General features: G+C 37.7%; 1 protein-coding gene across 7 annotated transcripts in view; it reads left to right on the forward strand.

Annotated features, from left to right (window-relative positions):
- ITPR2 (inositol 1,4,5-trisphosphate receptor type 2) overlaps nt 1-20,440 on the forward strand; it is a 515,364-nt gene that overhangs the window by 244,674 nt on the left and 250,250 nt on the right. For all 7 annotated transcript variants that reach the window (XR_015253713.1, XM_086713794.1, XM_025930361.2 and 4 more), the window contains one exon: nt 129-249. Coding sequence is in view for 6 of the 7 variants with exons in the window: in XM_086713794.1 (XP_086569920.1) it covers nt 129-249 (121 nt within the window). In the remaining variant the exon portion in view is untranslated. The remainder of the gene's footprint in view (nt 1-128; nt 250-20,440) is intronic.

A 20,440-nucleotide genomic window follows, 5' to 3' on the forward strand; every position in this document is an offset into this window, starting at 1 on the left:
GTGAATGGCACTGACACTCAAAAAGACCTGATCATAGTTTATTTTGATGAACATTTTTGATAATGCATAAATGCTATGTCAGGAGCATTAATGGTTTAATGGTCTATTTGCATACTTTCTGTTTTCAGACACATCAGCCAGTTTTTATTCAGCTGCTTCAATCTGCCTTCAGGATTTACAATTGCACCTGGCCAAATCCAGCACAGAAATCATCTGTGGAGTCTTGTATCAGAACTTTGGCTGAAGTGGGTAAGTCAGAATGTCAGGCCTTACTTATTTTTACATTTTGTTAAAGAATTGGGCTTTTGGCTAGTAGGCAATACAAGCGGCTTTCCAGTTTGCAATTTAATAAGAAAGCAGGTATGGGAAAGAGCAATGAGCAGCAAACAGGTCTGAATGTTGCATACTTTTGGGGAGGGGAATATAATTATTCTATTTCTTTTCTTCCAAAATTTAAAATGTATTTATTTATTTTTAATTCTTGTATTTCTAAACTTAAATTTAATATTGTATATGACACTAACATAGCTCCAGAAGATTTTACAGAAAGGAGTTTAGTTTGTTACCTCACATTTCATTATAGAATTGTTTCCTCTGTTAAGTAGCCTGACATCTGAATACCTTCATAGAGCAGTGGGACCTTTTAAGGGTTTTGGTTTTCCAACATTGTTTGAAATCCATCAGTATTTACTAAGGTTCTGTTGTATATAGAAGCCTTCAGAAATTACAAATGAAATGGAAGGTGAGAGGATTACAGCTAAGGGAAGGTTAGTAGATTTTAGAGAGAGTTTCTCATAAATTCCTATTTTCTCTCTTTCTTTCTTTCTTTCTTTCTTTCTTTCTTTCTTTCTTTCTTTCTTTTTCTTCCTCCCTCCCTCTTCCTTCCTTCCTTCCTTCCTTCCTTCCTTCCTTCCTTCCTTCCTTCCTTCCTCCCTCCCTCCCTCCCTCCCTCCCTCCCTCTTTCTTTCTTTCTTTCTTTCTTTCTTTCTTTCTTTCTTTCTTTCTTTCTTTCTTTTTCTTCCTCCCTCCCTCCTTCCTTCCTTCCTTCCTTCCTTCCTTCCTTCCTTCCTTCCTCTTTCTTTCTTTCTTTCTTTCTTTCTTTCTTTCTTTCTTTCTGTTAAGAGAAATACTGGACTTAAAAAGCAGATGAGCTTGAGCACTGTCTCAACTACTGGTGGTTCTGCAGGCATTGGGAAGGGTAACTTACAGTGTATGTCATCACTGCTGACATTTCTTGAGCAGTCACCTTGTGCATTGCTAAGCAATTTACTTGCATTGTCTCATTTAATGCCTAGATAGGTTCTTTGTTTATTTACATTTTACACTTGGGAAAAACACAACTATCTAGATTAGGTAACTTGACTAGGGTTAGTTATAGTGTATGCTCAGTAAGTATTTGATAAACAAATAAATAATTTACTAATTAATGACCATCTAAATTTTGTCTTTCCTCCATCCACAAATTGACCTAAGTGACTGTATATTAACAAGATTTAATGACTGCTCAATTTTAATTTGAATAAATAACCTAAGATAACCTAAGAGGATCAATTTTAAAATTTTAGAACTAAGGAACTAATAGAGTTCATCTCAGTTATTTATTATAAATAAGTAGTAAACTTGATAGATTTTCTATATACCAAAACGAAACAGACTACACTGTGTAAAATGCATTATTCACACTAACAATAAAAATATTAAATACTTAAGAGAAAAGTTATTAACAAGAAACACGAGAGAATAGTATACTATATAATTCTATGTACTATATATAATATATAATGCTATATTGAGGGCTATGAAAATGTATGATAAATAGAGAGCTTTACTATTATTGGATTTAAAACTTCCTGTTCTAGGGATGCTGGCTCTCCTCACATAACTGATAAGCGTAATGCTTCAACACTCAGGAACCCTCCTCCACACACATTGTTCCTCCTCACAGCCTACTTGCACTTAGGTACTACATGCGAGGCCAGACCCCACAATGGTGTGTCCCCTGGCAGCCTGGCCTCTGATGCCCTTCTATGAAGGGGCCCTCTTTACTTCCTGTGGGTGCCCACAGTCTACCTCGAGCTGCCGAGGGACCTTCTTTCCACCAGCGTGGTCCCTGACTCTGTGCTGGTCACTCCTTCGTATGCATACGCTCATTACCTTTGATACCCTGTGCCAGGCTGTCCCTGAGCATTGACACGCTCCTCACCCCTCCAAGTTCTGATTCTCCACCCCTGGCAGCCTCCCACACAGGCACCTCTGCTTCCTTTTGACTCAGAAACTCTGGATCACGTCAGGTCTGTGTGCCCTTCTTGCCTAGTGCAGACACTTAACTTTGCTCTGCTCCTCCTACAGATTCTAGGAATGAATCCTTTAAGAACAGAAAGGAAGAAATGAGGGACGAGGCCATAATATAAAGAAGGACACAAAAGAGAATTCTTACTTTAAAAAGACACACGTAACAAAATGTCCAGAAGGATATAAGTAAAATATTAACACTGATGATCTCTGAGTGGTGAAATTATAGGTGTATCTGGTTCTGTTGTTCATGCTTTAGTATAACTTCTTAGTTTTTAATAATATACTTTTAAGCTATAATGAACCATTACCAAAAGCATTTTTATTTGGATGAAATCGTCTGGGAAATATTCTAGTCATTAAAAGATAAAATCCAAAGGAAAAGCAAAGCAATAAGATGATGCTATTTTTTTTTTTTTTTACATAGGAATACATTGTCTTAGCTGCCAAGTATGTTTCTATATTTTACATTTTAAGGCAGCCTGCCTTCTTCTTCCTTCTTTCTCTCTCTGTCCTCCTCCTCTTCCACCTCCTTTTTCTTCTCATCCGTCTTGTCCTCCTCCTCTTCCTCCCTCAGTATTTAGCAAATGCAATGGAGGAAAAATACCAGTTGGCCCTACACAGAATGTGGAAAGTGTGCTGTTCATACAGTTAAAAATTGAGATGAAGAGGGACGCCTGGGTGGCCCAGTAAGTTGAGCCTCCAACTCTTGGCTTTGGCTCAGGTCATGATCTCCCGGTTCCTCAGACTGAGCCCCAAGTTGGGCTCTGTGCAGACAGCATGGAGCCTGCTTGGGATTCTCTGTCCCTCCCTTTGTCTCTGCCCCTCTCCTGCTCTCTCTCTCTCTCTCTCTCAAAATAAATAAATAAACTTAAAGAAAATTGAGATGAAGAACTTTGAACCGTAAGTGAGACGCCACGCCATGCTTTCCATCTGAGTTCTGACATCAGTGGTATTTCTTGTGCAGTCAAACCAGTTCTTGCATAACAGGATGGCCCAGTGTTGGAGATTTAAAATAGTCACCAGCACCATATTAGTCTAAAGATCTCTTTTTTTTTCTAAGTTATAAGATTTCATTTTCTGTCAATCCTCTACTGGCTTGAACCTTATGATTTAGTAGAATATTTTAGTGACTTTTTGTATGCTATAAAGACATGGGTGATAAAGAGTCTAAAAATTAATTATACCTAAGTCTGTAATCAAGGTAGGTTTGGAAGGGTGATGCTTTGGTGTAAAATTTCAGTTTTATCTTTGTGAGAAGGCATGTTTTCTTTCTCTTCCTCATTTGTCCTTTCCACTGGAGCAGTTATGAAGCTCTGGAAACTTTATCTCTATTGTCCCTCTGCATCTGTAGCTCTCCTCCATTCCCTTCCATTAAAGCCTTCACTTCCTTTCTGGACCACTGTAGCAATGCAATGTTCTCGCCTGTCTTTCTTTACTTAAATAAATCTGCTACCAGAATAATCTTCTTGAAGTGAAATTCTCTCAGTTGGTTTATAAACAGTAACAACAAAGTCCCCAGCCTTCAGCACCATCCCTTTGTCTAACAAACTGAGAACAGATTTCTTTCCTTTTTTAAAAAAATTTATTTTGAGGGAGGAGGGGCAGAGTGAGAGGGAGAAAGAGAATCTCAAGCAGGTTCCATGCAGTCAGCACTGAGCCCAACTCGGGGCTCAATCTCATGAACCGTGAGATCATGACCTGAGCTGAAACTAAGAGTCGGACACTTCCCACGCAGGTACCTGTGAGCACAGATTTCTTACTGTAACATTCATGGTCTCTAGAGCACAGCCCTACCTTACCTTTCTGACTGCCTTGCCCGCTGGTTCCCACACAACTCATGTGACAGAAGACTCAACTATTAGGCTCTAGCCTTGCTCACGCTCTAACTTACTTTCTGTATTTCTGTCTGGTTCTTTTTCTTTTTCTCTCCAGTTTCCACCATTGCCGCTTGTCAGCATCTTTCCCATTATTCAAAATGTTTTGTTCTAATTTCTCCATAAAAGCCATTCTTAACTCCCATATCTAGAGCTGAGCTTACCCCCTTTGACCACTCACACTTTTCTTATGGTCTTTATTTGATCATAGTTTAGCTCATCCTAAGTTATAACCTTATTTCCCCTCTTAGACTTTGAGGGATAATTATTATGAAGTGCCAATCACAAAGACATTGATAAAAAACTATTGTCTATACTTAAAGATCATAAAAGCCATTTATGAAAAGCCCACAGCTAACATCATCCTCAACGGGGAAAAACTGAGAGCTTTTTCCCTGAGATCAGGAACACGACAGGGATGCCCACTCTCACCGCTGTTGTTTAACATAGTGCTGGAAGTTCTAGCATCAGCAATCAGACAACAAAAGGAAATCAAAGGCGTCAAAATTGGCAAAGATGAAGTCAAGCTTTCGCTCTTTGCAGATGACATGATATTATACATGGAAAATCCGATAGACTCCACCAAAAGTCTGCTAGAACTGATACATGAATTCAGCAAAGTTGCAGGATACAAAATCAATGTACAGAAATCAGTTGCATTCTTATACACTAACAATGAAGCAACAGAAAGACAAATAAAGAAACTGATCCCATTCACAATTGCACCAAGAAGCATAAAATACCTAGGAATCAATCTAACCAAAGATGTAAAGGATCTGTATGCTGAAAACTATAGAAAGCTTATGAAGGTAATTGAAGAAGATTTAAAGAAATGGAAAGACATTCCCTGCTCATGGATTGGAAGAATAAATATTGTCAAAATGTCAATACTACCCAAAGCTATCTACACATTCAATGCAATCCCAATCAAAATTGCACCAGCATTCTTCTCGAAACTAGAACAAGCAATCCTAAAATTCATATGGAACCACAAAAGGCCCCGAATAGCCAAAGTAATTTTGAAGAAGAAGACCAAAGCAGGAGGCATCACAATCCCAGACTTTAGCCTCTACTACAAAGCTGTCATCATCAAGACAGCATGGTATTGGCACCAAAACAGACACATAGACCAATGGAATAGAATAGAAACCCCAGAACTAGACCCACAAACGTACGGCCAACTCATCTTTGACAAAGCAGGAAAGAACATCCAATGGAAAAAAGACAGTCTCTTTAACAAATGGTGCTGGGAGAACTGGACAGCAACATGCAGAAGGTTGAAACTAGACCACTTTCTCACACCATTCACAAAAATAAACTCAAAATGGATAAAGGACCTGAATGTGAGACAGGAAACCATCCAAACCTTAGAGGAGAAAGCAGGAAAAGACCTCTCTGACCTCAGCCGTAGCAATCTCTTACTCGACACATCCCCAAAGGCAAGGGAATTAAAAGCAAAAGTGAATTACTGGGACCTTATGAAGATAAAAAGCTTCTGCACAGCAAAGGAAACAACCAACAAAACTAAAAGGCAACCAACGGAATGGGAAAAGATATTTGCAAATGACATATCGGACAAAGGGCTAGTATCCAAAATCTATAAAGAGCTCACCAAACTCCACACCCGAAAAGCAAATAACCCAGTGAAGAAATGGGCAGAAAACATGAATAGACACTTCTCTAAAGAAGACATCCGGATGGCCAACAGGCACATGAAAAGATGTTCAGCGTCGCTCCTTATCAGGGAAATACAAATCAAAACCACACTCAGATATCACCTCACGCCAGTCAGAGTGGCCAAAATGAACAAATCAGGAGACTATAGATGCTGGAGAGGATGTGGAGAAACGGGAACCCTCTTGCACTGTTGGTGGGAATGCAAATTGGTGCAGCCACTCTGGAAAGCAGTGTGGAGGTTCCTCAGAAAATTAAAAATAGACCTACCCTATGACCCAGCAATAGCACTGCTAGGAATTTATCCAAGGGACACAGGAGTACTGATGCATAGGGGCACTTGTACCCCAATGTTCATAGCAGCACTCTCAACAATAGCCAAATTATGGAAAGAGCCTAAATGTCCATCAACTGATGAATGGATAAAGAAATTGTGGTTTATATACACAATGGAGTACTACGTGGCAATGAGAAAAAATGAAATATGGCCTTTTGTAGCAACGTGGATGGAACTGGAGAGTGTGATGCTAAGTGAAATAAGCCATACAGAGAAAGACAGATACCATATGGTTTCACTCTTATGTGGATCCTGAGAAACTTAAGAGAAACCCATGGGGGAGGGGAACAAAAAAAAAAAAAAAAGAGGTTAGAGTGGGAGAGAGCCAAAGCATAAGAGACTGTTGAGAACTGAGAACAAACTAAGGGTTGATGGGGGGTGGGAGGGAGGAGAGGGTGGGTGATGGGTACTGAGGAGGGCACCTTTTGGGATGAGCACTGGGTGTTGTATGGAAACCAATTTGACAATAAATTTCATATATAAATAAAAAAAATATATAAAAAATAAAAAAAAAAAAACTATTGTCTGGGATTAAGAAGGTAGAAAGCAAAGTCTGCTTTGTGATAGTGAGACCACATCTCTTTTTGCTTGGGCATGGATGCTGTTCATAGAAAAACATACTCAAAATGAAAGGTGTTCAGAAGTGAGCCTCCACAGTAGTAAAGTGATCTAAACCCAACTTACTTGAATGGTGATTGCAAACATTTGAACTATTTAGACAAAGAAGAGAAATCTGAGGGTGAACATAAGAATCTTTTGACATTTGAAGGTGATAAGGAACTTCTTTTACAGGGACAGGGTTATAACTAACTTGTGTCAGCTGCAAGAGGCAGATTTTTGTCCTAATATAAAGGATAACTATTTTACAGTTGGTACTCTTTTAAAACCTTAGGGGTCACATTTGATTTTTCTATGTTGTTCAGGCTCTATTGGCTCCATTTCCAAAATATATCTTTTTTCTTTTCCTTGTGTGACACTCTTGTCCAAATTCACCTTCATGAATCCCTCACCCCGTCTCACTACCATCCATTCCCTGCACAGCGGTTAGAACAATCTTAAAATGTACGTCAAGTCATTATCACTCACCTACTCTCTACTGCACTTGAAACTTGTATTCCTTACCGTGGCTTAGAAAGCCCTTTATCATCTGAGCCTCGTCTTTTTTTCTACCTTTCCTTCACTCCTCGCCCAATTCTGCTGGTCCACCCACACTGGCTTTCCTTCTGTTTCTAATCTACACCAGGTTTGTTCTCATCTCAGGGCATTTTCACACGCCATTTCTTCCATCTGGATCCTCTCCCTCGGCATCCCCCCACCTCGGCCCGATTGTCATATGCTCAGAATGTAAGTTCTCGGTGAAATGTTCCAGAACATTCCATAGACAGTGTCCCACCTTCTTCCTGCTCCTTATCCTATTCTATTATTTTATTTTCCTCTTAGAACTTAACACTGTTTGAAAGCGTCTTGTTTGTTTATTTATTTTTCCTTCTTGTTGTCTGCTTCTCTCATTAGAATGTAAACTATGAAAGCAGGGACTTTGCCTTATTCACTGACTGGTAGGTCCTGAAAGCATCTGGATGATCAGGTTAATGAGTGTTTGTTGACTGACAGTAATTCATGGGCTAGGAATTTTGCAGATAGTGAAATTTAGGCTTAGAAAGGTTAAATAACTTGTCCAATTAATAAGTAGTTGAGTTGGGTTTAAAATCCAGGTTTCTCTGAGTATGAACTGTATGCCATACTGTGTTCCCCCAGAAGTCCTATCTTAGGAAGCCCTAAAAAATAAACTAGAACTTGGCAGTTTGGCTTGCTGAGTAGGGATTTACCTGAAATTTTACGACTCAGGTGCAAAATCATTTTTGTGCTTCACCAACCCTTTAAGAATGCAAAGAGGTGCTACAATTTAACACAATTCATATATGTAAGAATTTGTAATATTGGAGAGAACAAAGAGGATACATATTTAAGAAAAAGTCAAGAGAACACTGTTTTTATAAAGCAAATGTCCAGTGCATTTATACGTTGGTAAACACACTCCTGTAATGCAAATATTTATTACAGATCTTCCTTGACTTATGATGGGGTTACATCCTATAAACACCTCCTAACTTGAAAATATTATAAATCAAAAATACACTTAATACAACCTAACCTACCAAACATCTTAACTTAGCCTAGGCTGCCTTAAATGTGTGCAGAACATTTACATTAGCCTACAGTTGGGAAAATCATCCAACACAAAGCTCTTATTCTTTAATAAAGTGCCGAATATCTCATGTATTTATTGAATATTATACTGAAATTGAAAAACAGAATGGTTGCACGGGTGCAGGACCCTCATGATCACGTGGCAGGGAGCTGTGGCTCGCTGCCACCTGCCTAGCATTGTGAGAGAGGATTTTACTGCATATCACTAGCCTGGGAAAAGGGAAAAGATCCAAATTCAAAATTCGAAGTATGATTTTTCTACTGAATGTGTCCCGCTTTTGCACTATCATAAAGTTGAAAAATTGGTAAGTCAGACCACCATAGCTCAAGAACTTTCTGTGTAGTTACATTTACATAACACTTTGCAATTTGTAATGTGCTCTCAAGTACATAAACTCAACTCATTTATTACCAAAAATTCTTAGTTCTCTTCATTATATGTACATTAGATACAAAAAGTAGTAAAAGACAAGAGCACTTCCTTCATTAGTGCTTACGCTGCTGAGAGCAGTAAGTATTTATTGAGTGTTGGACGGTGTGGTAAACCTTACGATGTGGACATAATTCTTACCCCATCTCATGATGGGGATGTGAGTTCAGCAAGGTGAGGCAGCTTGCCCAAGGTCACACAGGTACATGAGGACAGAGCCAGGATCTTCAATGCTGACACGTGCTACCAGGCATTTGTGAAGCCCCACTGTCAAATCAGTTTCAACAAGCATTATTTGTTTTATGCCTTTAAGACACAAAATGTAGATCAAAATGGTAATTTAAGCTGTACATGAAACGAATGCATACAGCTTTCAAATAACTTAAAAAGAATGTAAGGAGATTGTGAGTTAAGTTAGTAAGGGTTTGGAGGAAGTCCTTATAGAAAAAAGAGTGCTTCCTATCATTTGTTTGTCTCTTTTTCCTTCATGAATACTCCAGAAATATGCTACAGTTTTATCAGTTACTATCAAATGTGTTGAGGCCTTGATCAGTTGTGCATTCCTTATGTCATGTTCAGTTTTTCTGATAGAACTTCATAAGCATTTAAAGTTGAAGCTGTGGTCAGTTGTGAATGTACCATGTATATCACATTAGGTTTATCTGAATAAACTTCCTAATCTTTTAAAAGCTGAGGTGCTTTTGAATGATTTGTATCTGCAGAAATTACTGGTAGTTACCTCCATTGCTACACTTTTTCCCAAGTTATGTGGAATTTGAAATTGATAGGAAGATACAGGGTCTTAAATGGTAATAAATGCAAATTCCCAGGTAATGTCATAGGCAGGGGGCAGAGGGCTACCTGGAATAAGATATAAATATCTCTATCATTCTCTCCTCAGTGAGGTAAGTTAAGGCTGGTTTAGGAGCAAGTATGGATGGGGATCTCTGGAATAAATGCACACCATAAATGCACTGAGATTTGAGAAATGATAGGGCCATTAAGGCCAGGGAAAGTTTTTTTTTGTTTTTGTTTTTTATGTTTTTAAATGTTTATTTTAGTCTTGAGAGAGACAGAGCTTGACCGGGGGAGAAGCAGAGAGAGAGAGGGGGATATGGAATCCAAAGCAGGCTCCAGGCTCTGAGCTGTCAGCACAGAGTTTGACACGGGACTCAAACCCACAAACCATGAGATCACGACCTGAGCTGAAGTTGGACACTCAGCCGACTGAGCCACCCAGGCGCCCTAAGGCCATGTACAGTTTTAAATGCGCTTGGTCAGTGCCTGTTCCTCAGTTTACTCTTTTACATAAAACACAATAGCACATGTTAGAAGTACTTTGAGAAAAAGCATCCAAAAATTGCTTCCATATTATTTCACTTAAAAAAGAATTTTGTTCCATGTGTTTCATAATCTTCAAATGATTTGGGGGGGATTAATGTTGGGTACTTTGTTGGCAACAGAATCTTTTTTCCAAATGGAAATTCTGTAAAATATCTTCTACAAATGGTTTGAATAATGAACATCAATCTTCAAGCCAATTTTGCCCCAAAAATTTGAACATGTAGAAAATAGTAACTCTTTGAGAAGAGAATTCAGTCTCTATTAAACAAACAAATCCATTTTAATCTACCTATGGTATTGTAGTTGACTGTGTGATGAGTTTGACATAATGCACTCCTGTAATTCTGATTTTTCAAACTGTCATTATTACTTTTTAAAAATTAAATCTGAATAAGTTACAAGATGGGACAAAATCTTATAAAATTTTTCACATATTCATTGATTCATTGGATTTATAATGACTGTTCATTATCTGCAATGTTATTATTTTAGTTGTTTGGAAAAACAATCTTTCAAACTGTATTTCCTGTCTTCAATGAATTTCTAGTACATTGGGAGTAAACAACATGTACAGAGATCACAAAGCAGAATAAGTATCTTAACTAGCAGTGCTAAGTATCCTATCTGTTACAAAATTTTAGAGCCTGAGATAGATAGTGCCTGGAGCCTCTGTAGGTACTCAGTGAATATTTATTACATGAATAAAATAAATGGATGAATACACGTAAATGAATGAATATCCTACTCTTGTCATTGGCTGCATAAGATCTTATTATGGGCCTATATTCTAATTTATTTAAACCCATTGCTGGATATTTATTTTGTTTCAAATTATTTTGCATATGAGGAAGAATAAGGTAAATACCTAGGAGTAGGATTTCTGGGTTATTTATTTTTTATTCATTTATTTAGTTAGTTTCATGTTTTTATTAAATCCAGTTAGTTAACATACAGTGTAATATTAGTTTCAGGTGTAGAATTTACTGACTCATCACTTCCATACAACACCTGTGCTTATCACATGTGCTCTCCTAGCCCATCACCTATTTAGCCCATCCCGCTACCCACCTCCCCTTCAGGGAATCTTCAGTTTTTTCTGGGTATTTTAATTTTGACAGACACTGTCCTCTGTAGAGATTGTTTAATTTACATATCACCAGTGATGTAGGAGAGCATCTTCCTCCTCGATAATATGTCGTTGCCAAATTCTTAGATCTTTGCCAATCTTAACATGTCATTATAGATAACTACAAATATTGTTATAGAAGATATCATTCTAAATAACAGTATTGTTATATATGTGTTTCTCTTTTTATGAATGAAGAAAAAATCTGTCCGTATGATGGAGTCCTTGATATTTCCTTTTCTGTGGACTTACTTGTGTTTTGCCCACTTTCCCTAAAGGTTTTTTGTTTTTTTTTAATCTTAATACTTTCTCAATCATTATAACCCTTTTATTTATTAAGAAAATATGTTCTTTGCCTATAAGTAACATTTTAAAAAAGTTTTTCATTTGTCATTTGAATTTTTATTTTGTTTTATTTTTTTGGCATGCAGAAATTTAGTTTCTTTCAAGCTTTTTAGGTTTTCTTTCATCTTCAGAATGGCCTTGATCAGACTGAGTTTTTTTTTTTTTGTTTTTAATTCCCATTGAGAATTTTCATGATTTTGGTTTTTCTGTCTGTCTGTTTGTGTTCTTGGTGTGGCTGTTTACAATTTCAAGCTGTCTGGAATATATTATGTTATAAGGTAGAAGGTATGGAGTCAACTTTATTTTTTCCAGATGATCAGTCAGGTGTGCCAATACTAGTTATTGCATAACCCATAAAATTAGAAAATTATTCAATTTGGGCATTAATTGAGTGTATGTTGAGTGCCAAACAGGAAAGATGCATTTTGTATCTTTAATGTTCTTCACATTTAACAGCACTCGTGCTTCAATAGAGACTTACCCTGGATATTATGACGTGATACAGAAAAGACACCACACTGCCCACCCCATCACACCTTCTTTGTGGGCCAACTGTTGTGGTTCTTGTGGGCCCACACAGTCAGGCTAGACAACCAACCAAGTGTTCTAATTAGTGCTGATTCTTTCTGTTGCCTTTCTTTCCCCCAACCTGTCAGTTTATCTCTCTAAGCATTTTTTTCCATGGCACCCATCACTGCAATATGTGTGTTCTCAGAGATTTTGTTCTGGCAGACACCATCAGTGATTTTGTCTAATTAAAAATTTTCACACAATAGCAATATTTAATGAATAATAATTAGAAGTAGATTTCGATTATATCTTAAGATCACTGCAAAGACTCGTCATATCCAGAGAATTTTCAGAATTTATAAGCCTAATTAGTAGGTTAGCCGAATCATCAAAATACCTGTGAGTCAAGATAGCTCATTTTAGAGAACTAGCTATTGCTAGGCAGAGCTCTACAAAAGATAAATGTATTAATAACAACCCATCCTTTCTACCATTAGTTTTTTTAAGAACTCCATATACTTACTCTCTGACAAAATATCATTAACAAGGTATGATCCCAATTGCATTCTAATTCAGAAGAGAAATAGGAGGATTTCTTTTTTAAATGTTTTAAACTTTAACGTGACTCATTCCATTAAAGCACACAGTTGGAGTTAATGCTATAGGCCAGAAGAGTGACTGGCTGTAGTAAATTCATTAGTTCTCCCTTAATGAGAGAGAGAGGGGGGCAGTGAACAGCCAGTAATCCAAAATACAGCCTAGTTCACATGTCGATATACTGTACTATTCATACCATAATTTCCCTAATTTAATAAAAGTAAGATAAGTTTGGATTATTTTTTTGGTTGCATTCTAGTTTTTTAGGTTTTTGTAAGCCTTTTCTTTTTCTAGTCACAATTTTCTTTTCTGCTTTAATTTTTAAATAATATATGGAAAGCTAATTAGCATTGTCAGCTTTGCTTTTGAATTACTATTTATAATATTTTGACAGTGTAGAGAATCTATTTCAGGCCATATCTTTAAAAGGATTCATCTTTTTATAATTGCTTGAAAAATTTTTATCATTATCTCCACAGCTGACTTATTTTAACTCAAATTCTCTTTTCCCCAGTTGCATAGTTAATTTTCTTTTATTACTTAAAAATTGTGATCTAGCCCTCGGCTAGAGTTAACCTTAGGCATGACAAAGTAGTGTATTTTACTCAGTTAATCTATAATGTACAATTTGTGCTAAGATAGGAGACTAGAAAAATACCAATGAAAGTAGTACAATTTGAGGAAAACAAGCAAACAAAAACCCCTTTCGGCAAAGTCTGGGCCAGTGAATTCTCCTGAAGCTGGTGTGTCCATGCTGTTGGTCGTGGTGGAATAGTGGCCGCAACATCTGGGGTGGGTGAGATTCTCCTGAGATGGCTAATTAGAAGCCCGCCCTGCTGAGACGAATAGAAGTGCTGTCACTGGACTGCATCTCCACTGGTGTCATTAGAAAAATATTCATTGAGGGGCACCTGGGTGGCTCGGTAAGGTTGAGCATCCGACTTTATTTTTTTTTTTTTTTTTTTTTTTTTTTATATGAAATTTATTGTCAAATTGGTTTCCATACAACACCCAGTGCTCATCCCAAAAGGTGCCCTCCTCAGTACCCATCACCCACCCTCTCCTCCCTCCCACCCCCCATCAACCCTTAGTTTGTTCTCAGTTCTCAACAGTCTCTTATGCTTTGGCTCTCTCCCACTCTAACCTCTTTTTTTTTTTTTGTTCCCCTCCCCCATGGGTTTCTCTTGAGTTTCTCAGGATCCACATAAGAGTGAAACCATATGGTATCTGTCTTTCTCTGTATGGCTTATTTCACTTAGCATCACACTCTCCAGTTCCATCCACGTTGCTACAAAAGGCCATATTTCATTTTTTCTCATTGCCACGTAGTACTCCATTGTGTATATAAACCACAATTTCTTTATCCATTCATCAGTTGATGGACATTTAGGCTCTTTCCATAATTTGGCTATTGTTGAGAGTGCTGCTATGAACATTGGGGTACAAGTGCCCCTATGCATCAGTACTCCTGTGTCCCTTGGATAAATTCCTAGCAGTGCTATTGCTGGGTCATAGGGTAGGTCTATTTTTAATTTTCTGAGGAACCTCCACACTGCTTTCCAGAGCGGCTGCACCAATTTGCATTCCCACCAACAGTGCAAGAGGGTTCCCGTTTCTCCACATCCTCTCCAGCATCTATAGTCTCCTGATTTGTTCATTTTGGCCACTCTGACTGGCGTGAGGTGATACCTGAGTGTGGTTTTGATTTGTATTTCCCTGATAAGGAGCGACGCTGAACATCTTTTCATGTGCCTGTTGGCCATCCGGATGTCTTCTTTAGAGAAGTGTCTATTCATGTTTTCTGCCCATTTCTTCACTGGGTTATTTGCTTTTCGGGTGTGGAGTTTGGTGAGCTCTTTATAGATTTTGGAGACTAGCCCTTTGTCCGATATGTCATTTGCAAATATCTTTTCCCATTCCGTTGGTTGCCTTTTAGTTTTGTTGGTTGTTTCCTTTGCTGTGCAGAAGCTTTTTATCTTCATAAGGTCCCAGCAATTCACTTTTGCTTTTAATTCCCTTGCCTTTGGGGATGTGTCGAGTAAGAGATTGCTACGGCTGAGGTCAGAGAGGTCTTTTCCTGCTTTCTCCTCTAAGGTTTTGATGGTTTCCTGTCTCACATTCAGGTCCTTTATCCATTTTGAGTTTATTTTTGTGAATGGTGTGAGAAAGTGGTCTAGTTTCAACCTTCTGCATGTTGCTGTCCAGTTCTCCCAGCACCATTTGTTAAAGAGACTGTCTTTTTTCCATTGGATGTTCTTTCCTGCTTTGTCAAAGATGAGTTGGCCATACGTTTGTGGGTCTAGTTCTGGGGTTTCTATTCTATTCCATTGGTCTATGTGTCTGTTTTTCTGCCAATACCATGCTGTCTTGATGATGACAGCTTTGTAGTAGAGGCTAAAGTCTGGGATTGTGATGCCTCCTGCTTTGGTCTTCTTCTTCAAAATGACTTTGGCTATTCGGGGCCTTTTGTGGTTCCATATGAATTTTAGGATTGCTTGTTCTAGTTTCGAGAAGAATGCTGGTGCAATTTTGATTGGGATTGCGTTGAATGTGTAGATAGCTTTGGGTAGTATTGACATTTTGATAATATTTATTCTTCCAATCCATGAGCAGGGAATGTCTTTCCATTTCTTTAAATCTTCTTCAATTACCTTCATAAGCTTTCTATAGTTTTCAGCATACAGATCCTTTACATCTTTGGTTAGATTGATTCCTAGGTATTTTATGCTTCTTGGTGCAATTGTGAATGGGATCAGTTTCTTTATTTGTCTTTCTGTTGCTTCATTGTTAGTGTATAAGAATGCAACTGATTTCTGTACATTGATTTTGTATCCTGCAACTTTGCTGAATTCATGTATCAGTTCTAGCAGACTTTTGGTGGAGTCTATCGGATTTTCCATGTATAATATCATGTCATCTGCAAAGAGCGAAAGCTTGACTTCATCTTTGCCAATTTTGACGCCTTTGATTTCCTTTTGTTGTCTGATTGCTGTTGCTAGAACTTCCAGCACTATGTTAAATAACAGCGGTGAGAGTGGGCATCCCTGTCGTGTTCCTGATCTCAGGGAAAAAGCTCTCAGTTTTTCCCCGTTGAGGATGATGTTAGCTGTGGGCTTTTCATAAATGGCTTTTATGATCTTTAAGTATGTTCCTTCTATCCCGACTTTCTCAAGAGTTTTTATTAAGAAAGGGTGCTGGATTTTGTCGAAGGCCTTTTCTGCATCGATTGACAGGATCATATGGTTTTTCTCCTTTTTTTTGTTAATGTGATGTATCACGTTGATTGATTTGCGAATGTTGAACCAGCCCTGCATCCCAGGAATGAATCCCACTTGATCATGGTGAATAATTCTTTTTATATGCCGTTGAATTCGATTTGCTAGTATCTTATTGAGAATTTTTGCATCCATATTCATCAGGGATATTGGCCTGTAGTTCTCTTTTTTTACTGGGTCTCTGTCTGGTTTAGGAATCAAAGTAATGCTGGCTTCATAGAATGAGTCTGGAAGTTTTCCTTCCCTTTCTATTTCTTGGAATAGCTTGAGAAGGATAGGTATTATCTCTGCTTTAAACGTCTGGTAGAACTCCCCTGGGAAGCCATCTGGTCCTGGACTCTTATTTGTTGGGAGATTTTTGATAACCGATTCAATTTCTTCACTGGTGATGGGTCTGTTCAAGCTTTCTATTTCCTCCTGATTGAGTTTTGGAAGAGTGTGGGTGTTCAGGAATTTGTCCATTTCTTCCAGGTTGTCCAATTTGTTGGCATATAATTTTTCATAGTATTCCCTGATAATTGTTTGTATCTCTGAGGGATTGGTTGTAATAATTCCATTTTCATTCATGATTTTATTTATTTGGGTCATCTCCCTTTTCTTTTTGAGAAGCCTGGCTAGAGGTTTGTCAATTTTGTTTATTTTTTCAAAAAACCAACTCTTGGTTTCGTTGATCTGCTCTACAGTTTTTTTAGATTCTATATTGTTTATCTCTGCTCTGATCTTTATTATTTCTCTTCTTCTGCTGGGTTTAGGCTGCCTTTGCTGTTCTGCTTCTATTTCCTTTAGGTGTGCTGTTAGATTTTGTATTTGGGATTTTTCTTGTTTCTTGAGATAGGCCTGGATTGCAATGTATTTTCCTCTCAGGACTGCCTTCGCTGCATCCCAAAGCGTTTGGATTGTTGTATTTTCATTTTCGTTTGTTTCCATATATTTTTTAATTTCTTCTCTAATTGCCTGGTTGACCCACTCATTCGTTAGTAGGGTGTTCTTTAACCTCCATGCTTTTGGAGGTTTTCCAGACTTTTTTCTGTGGTTGATTTCAAGCTTCATAGCATTGTGGTCTGAAAGTATGCATGGTATGATTTCAATTCTTGTAAACTTATGAAGGGCTGTTTTGTGACCCAGTATATGATCTATCTTGGAGAATGTTCCATGTGCACTTGAGAAGAAAGTATATTCTGTTGCTTTGGGAGAGCATCCGACTTTAGCTCAGGTCCTCCTCATCTAGCAGTTCACGAGTTCAAGCCATGCATGGGGCTCTGTGCTGACAGCTCAGAGCCTGGAGCCTGCTTCAGATTCTGTGTCTCCCTCTCTGCTCCTCCCTGGCTTGTGCGCTCTCTCTCTCTCTCTCTCTCTCCCAAAAATAAATAAATAAATTATTTTTAAAAAAGAAAAATATTCATTGAATACTTCTTTGTGTACATTCTATTCACAGCAACAGCACTTCCTTGATGGTCAGTTGTACCTAATGTACCTGATTCCTAAAGGGGAGATACATCCCAATCCCCTCCTCTATTTTTTTTTTTTAATGTTAGTGTAAACTTGGCTATGATATATTTTGAGGAACATTGAAGTTTATCAATTTTTATTTTTTTGTTGTTTAGAAAAGAACATAGAACAGTATTGTCTTCTGTTTGACTTTCGGATGTTTAGAGCAAGCCCAGCTTATTTGTGAAGGAGCCAGAAAAGGAAGAAAGTCTCGCCAGGGCTTGCTCGTGGTGCAGGACTGAGTATTTACACAAATATGTGCAGCTTGGCGGTGTCGAGGCCGTCTGTCCTTCAGATGGAACAGGAGTGAGGTTGCTCTGCTGTGTGTGATGGACATAAACAGCGACATTGTATGCTTTGGAAAAAGGACGTTTATAATGAATGTCGGGAAAACATTCACTAGGGAAATCTGGGCAGTGGTACAATTAATTGTTTAGGGTTGCCTTAGAGCTTTATTATTTCCTTAAACTTCAGCTAGAGCTCTTGTTTAAATTGGTAACTTTTTATATTGGTAGCTAAAATTACCTGTTTTCAAAGAAGTTTCAAAGTATCTCTCAACTTCAGAGAATTTTCAGCAGCATAACTAGTATTATTGCTGCTTCCATTATATGAAGGAAGCCGTATTCTCTCTGTCTCTCTTTATTCTTTCTTTCCTACTTCCATTCATTTAAAAAAGTCTGCCAGGGACTATCACAATATTTTTTTTAAATTTTCTAAATGTTTATTCTTTTTTTTTTTTTTGAGAGAGAGAGAGAGAGAAAGAGAGAGAAAGAACAAGTGGGGGAGGGGCAGAGAGAGGGAGACAAAGAAACTAAAGCAGACTCCAGGCTTCGAGCTATTGGCACAGAGCCTGATGTGGGGCTCGAACCCATGGACTGTGAGATTATGACCTGAGCCCAAGTTGGATGCTCAACTGAGCAACCCAGGTGCCCCAATCACAATAACTTTAAATAATATCCTTACATCTCTGTATCTTGATTTAACAGCTGTAAATAATGTCCATATCTCCACGCTGAAAAATGAGGAACTTAACATGTTGACTTTGTTTTTATTTCTTCTCTCCCACTCTATGTTCTAACTATTGTTAAGTAGATTATTGCTTTTACATCGTTATGATTTATGGAATTTGTATTCTATTTGGAAATATAATGAAATATTTTATAGGGTGATAAAATTTAAAAATCAGTGATCAGACCTTACAATATTATGAGATGTAAATATTTTTCACTCTGTAACCATTAGAGACAAGGATGTCATGTAATGATATTGAAACTTTTCCAACTGGAAGGAAATTTTCCAGCCATTAATGTCTAATGGATCTTCTTTCATTTGTGTCTTGCTTTATTCTCTTCTTCAGGTTCATACTCAGTTGCCATGATTTCTCATATTCACACTGACATTTTCTTGGATTCCTGTCTCTCTCTCTCTTTTTTTTAGTGATTTTCATAGCTGGTTTTGAGAAAATTTTCTGAGACATGTTCTGAAATGTTCTTATTTGAATATCAGTTTTGATTTTCAGTTTAGATGGGTGTAAACTCCTAGTTTCAAAGTTTGTTGTCCATTAGCTCTTAAAGGTATAATACTACTGATTCTAGCCTTCAATATTGATGGTGAGAAGTTTGGTGCCAGTATTTTTTTCTGTAGGAATCCTATTTTTTTTCCCCTAGGAGTTCTTGCCATTTTCTCTTGGCTATTGGCATTTATATTACTTTCATAGGGCCACCATAACAAATTTCCAGAACTAGGTGGCTTACAATAATAGAAATGTACTATTTCACAGTTTTGGAGGCAGAAAGTCTAATCAAGATGTGAGTGGCACCATACTCTCTGAGACTTCATACCTTTCTCTTAGCTTCCAGTGTTCCTTGGCAGCCCTTGGCATTCCTTGAGTTGAAGCTGTGTACATCCAATCTCTGCTTTCATCTTCACATGGTGTTCTTCTGTGTGTGTGTGTGTGTGTGTGTGTGTGTGTGTGTGTGTGTGTGTTTCCCTTACCCCTTTCTTATAAGGACACCAGTTGTATTGGATAAGGGCCCACCCTAATTTAGTATTACTTTATCTTAACTTGATTACATTTGCAAAGACCCTATTTCCAAATAAAATCACATTTACAGGTACCTATGATTTAGACTTAAATATTCTTGGGAGGCACAATTCAACCCACGATAGCATGGTCAGTTTTTACCAGAATATGGTCAATATGCTTGCTTATTTAATCCTTTTAACACACAGTGGGCCCTTTCAGTCTGAACACACAGGTCTTTCTTCAGATCAGGTAAATTGTCATTTATTATTTTCTTTTTTTTTTTTTTTAATTTTTTTTTAATGTTTATTTATTTTTGAGACAGAGAGAGACAGAGCATGAATGGCGGATGGGCAGAGAGAGAGGGAGACACAGAATCGGAAGCAGGCTCCAGGCTCTGAGCCATCAGCCCAGAGCCTGACGCGGGGCTCAAACTCACAAACCGTGAGATCGTGACCTGAGCTGAAGTCGGACGCTCAACCGACTGAGCCACCCAGGCGCCCCTTATTATTTTCTTAATAATTTTTTCCCTTCCTTTGTCTCTTATGTTTTTTGATGAAACTTATACATTTTAGATATTTGACTTCCTGGATGACTCTTTCTGTTTCATACTCTCTCTGTTTTATTCTCCCTTTTCATCTTTTATGCTTTATGTTCTAGAAGATTCTTTGACATTCCCAGATTATGAACTTGGTATTTATTCTTATTCTCTTCTTTTTCAGCCAGTTTGAAATCTTTATATGTGCAACTATATTTTCATTTCCAAGATTTCTTTATTTTTCTGATTTGCTAATTTCTCACATTTTGCTAATTTGCTAATGCTCACATTTTCCGAGGATGATAATTAGAATTATTTAAATATTTTTTGTACTTCCTTGAATCATTTCTGTTTTTTACTGGGGCCAGTTATTCTT

Source organism: Puma concolor, chromosome B4 (genome assembly GCF_028749965.1).
Source record: "Puma concolor isolate L17-30 chromosome B4, mPumCon1.1.hap2, whole genome shotgun sequence".
Taxonomy (NCBI): Eukaryota; Metazoa; Chordata; class Mammalia; order Carnivora; family Felidae; genus Puma; species Puma concolor.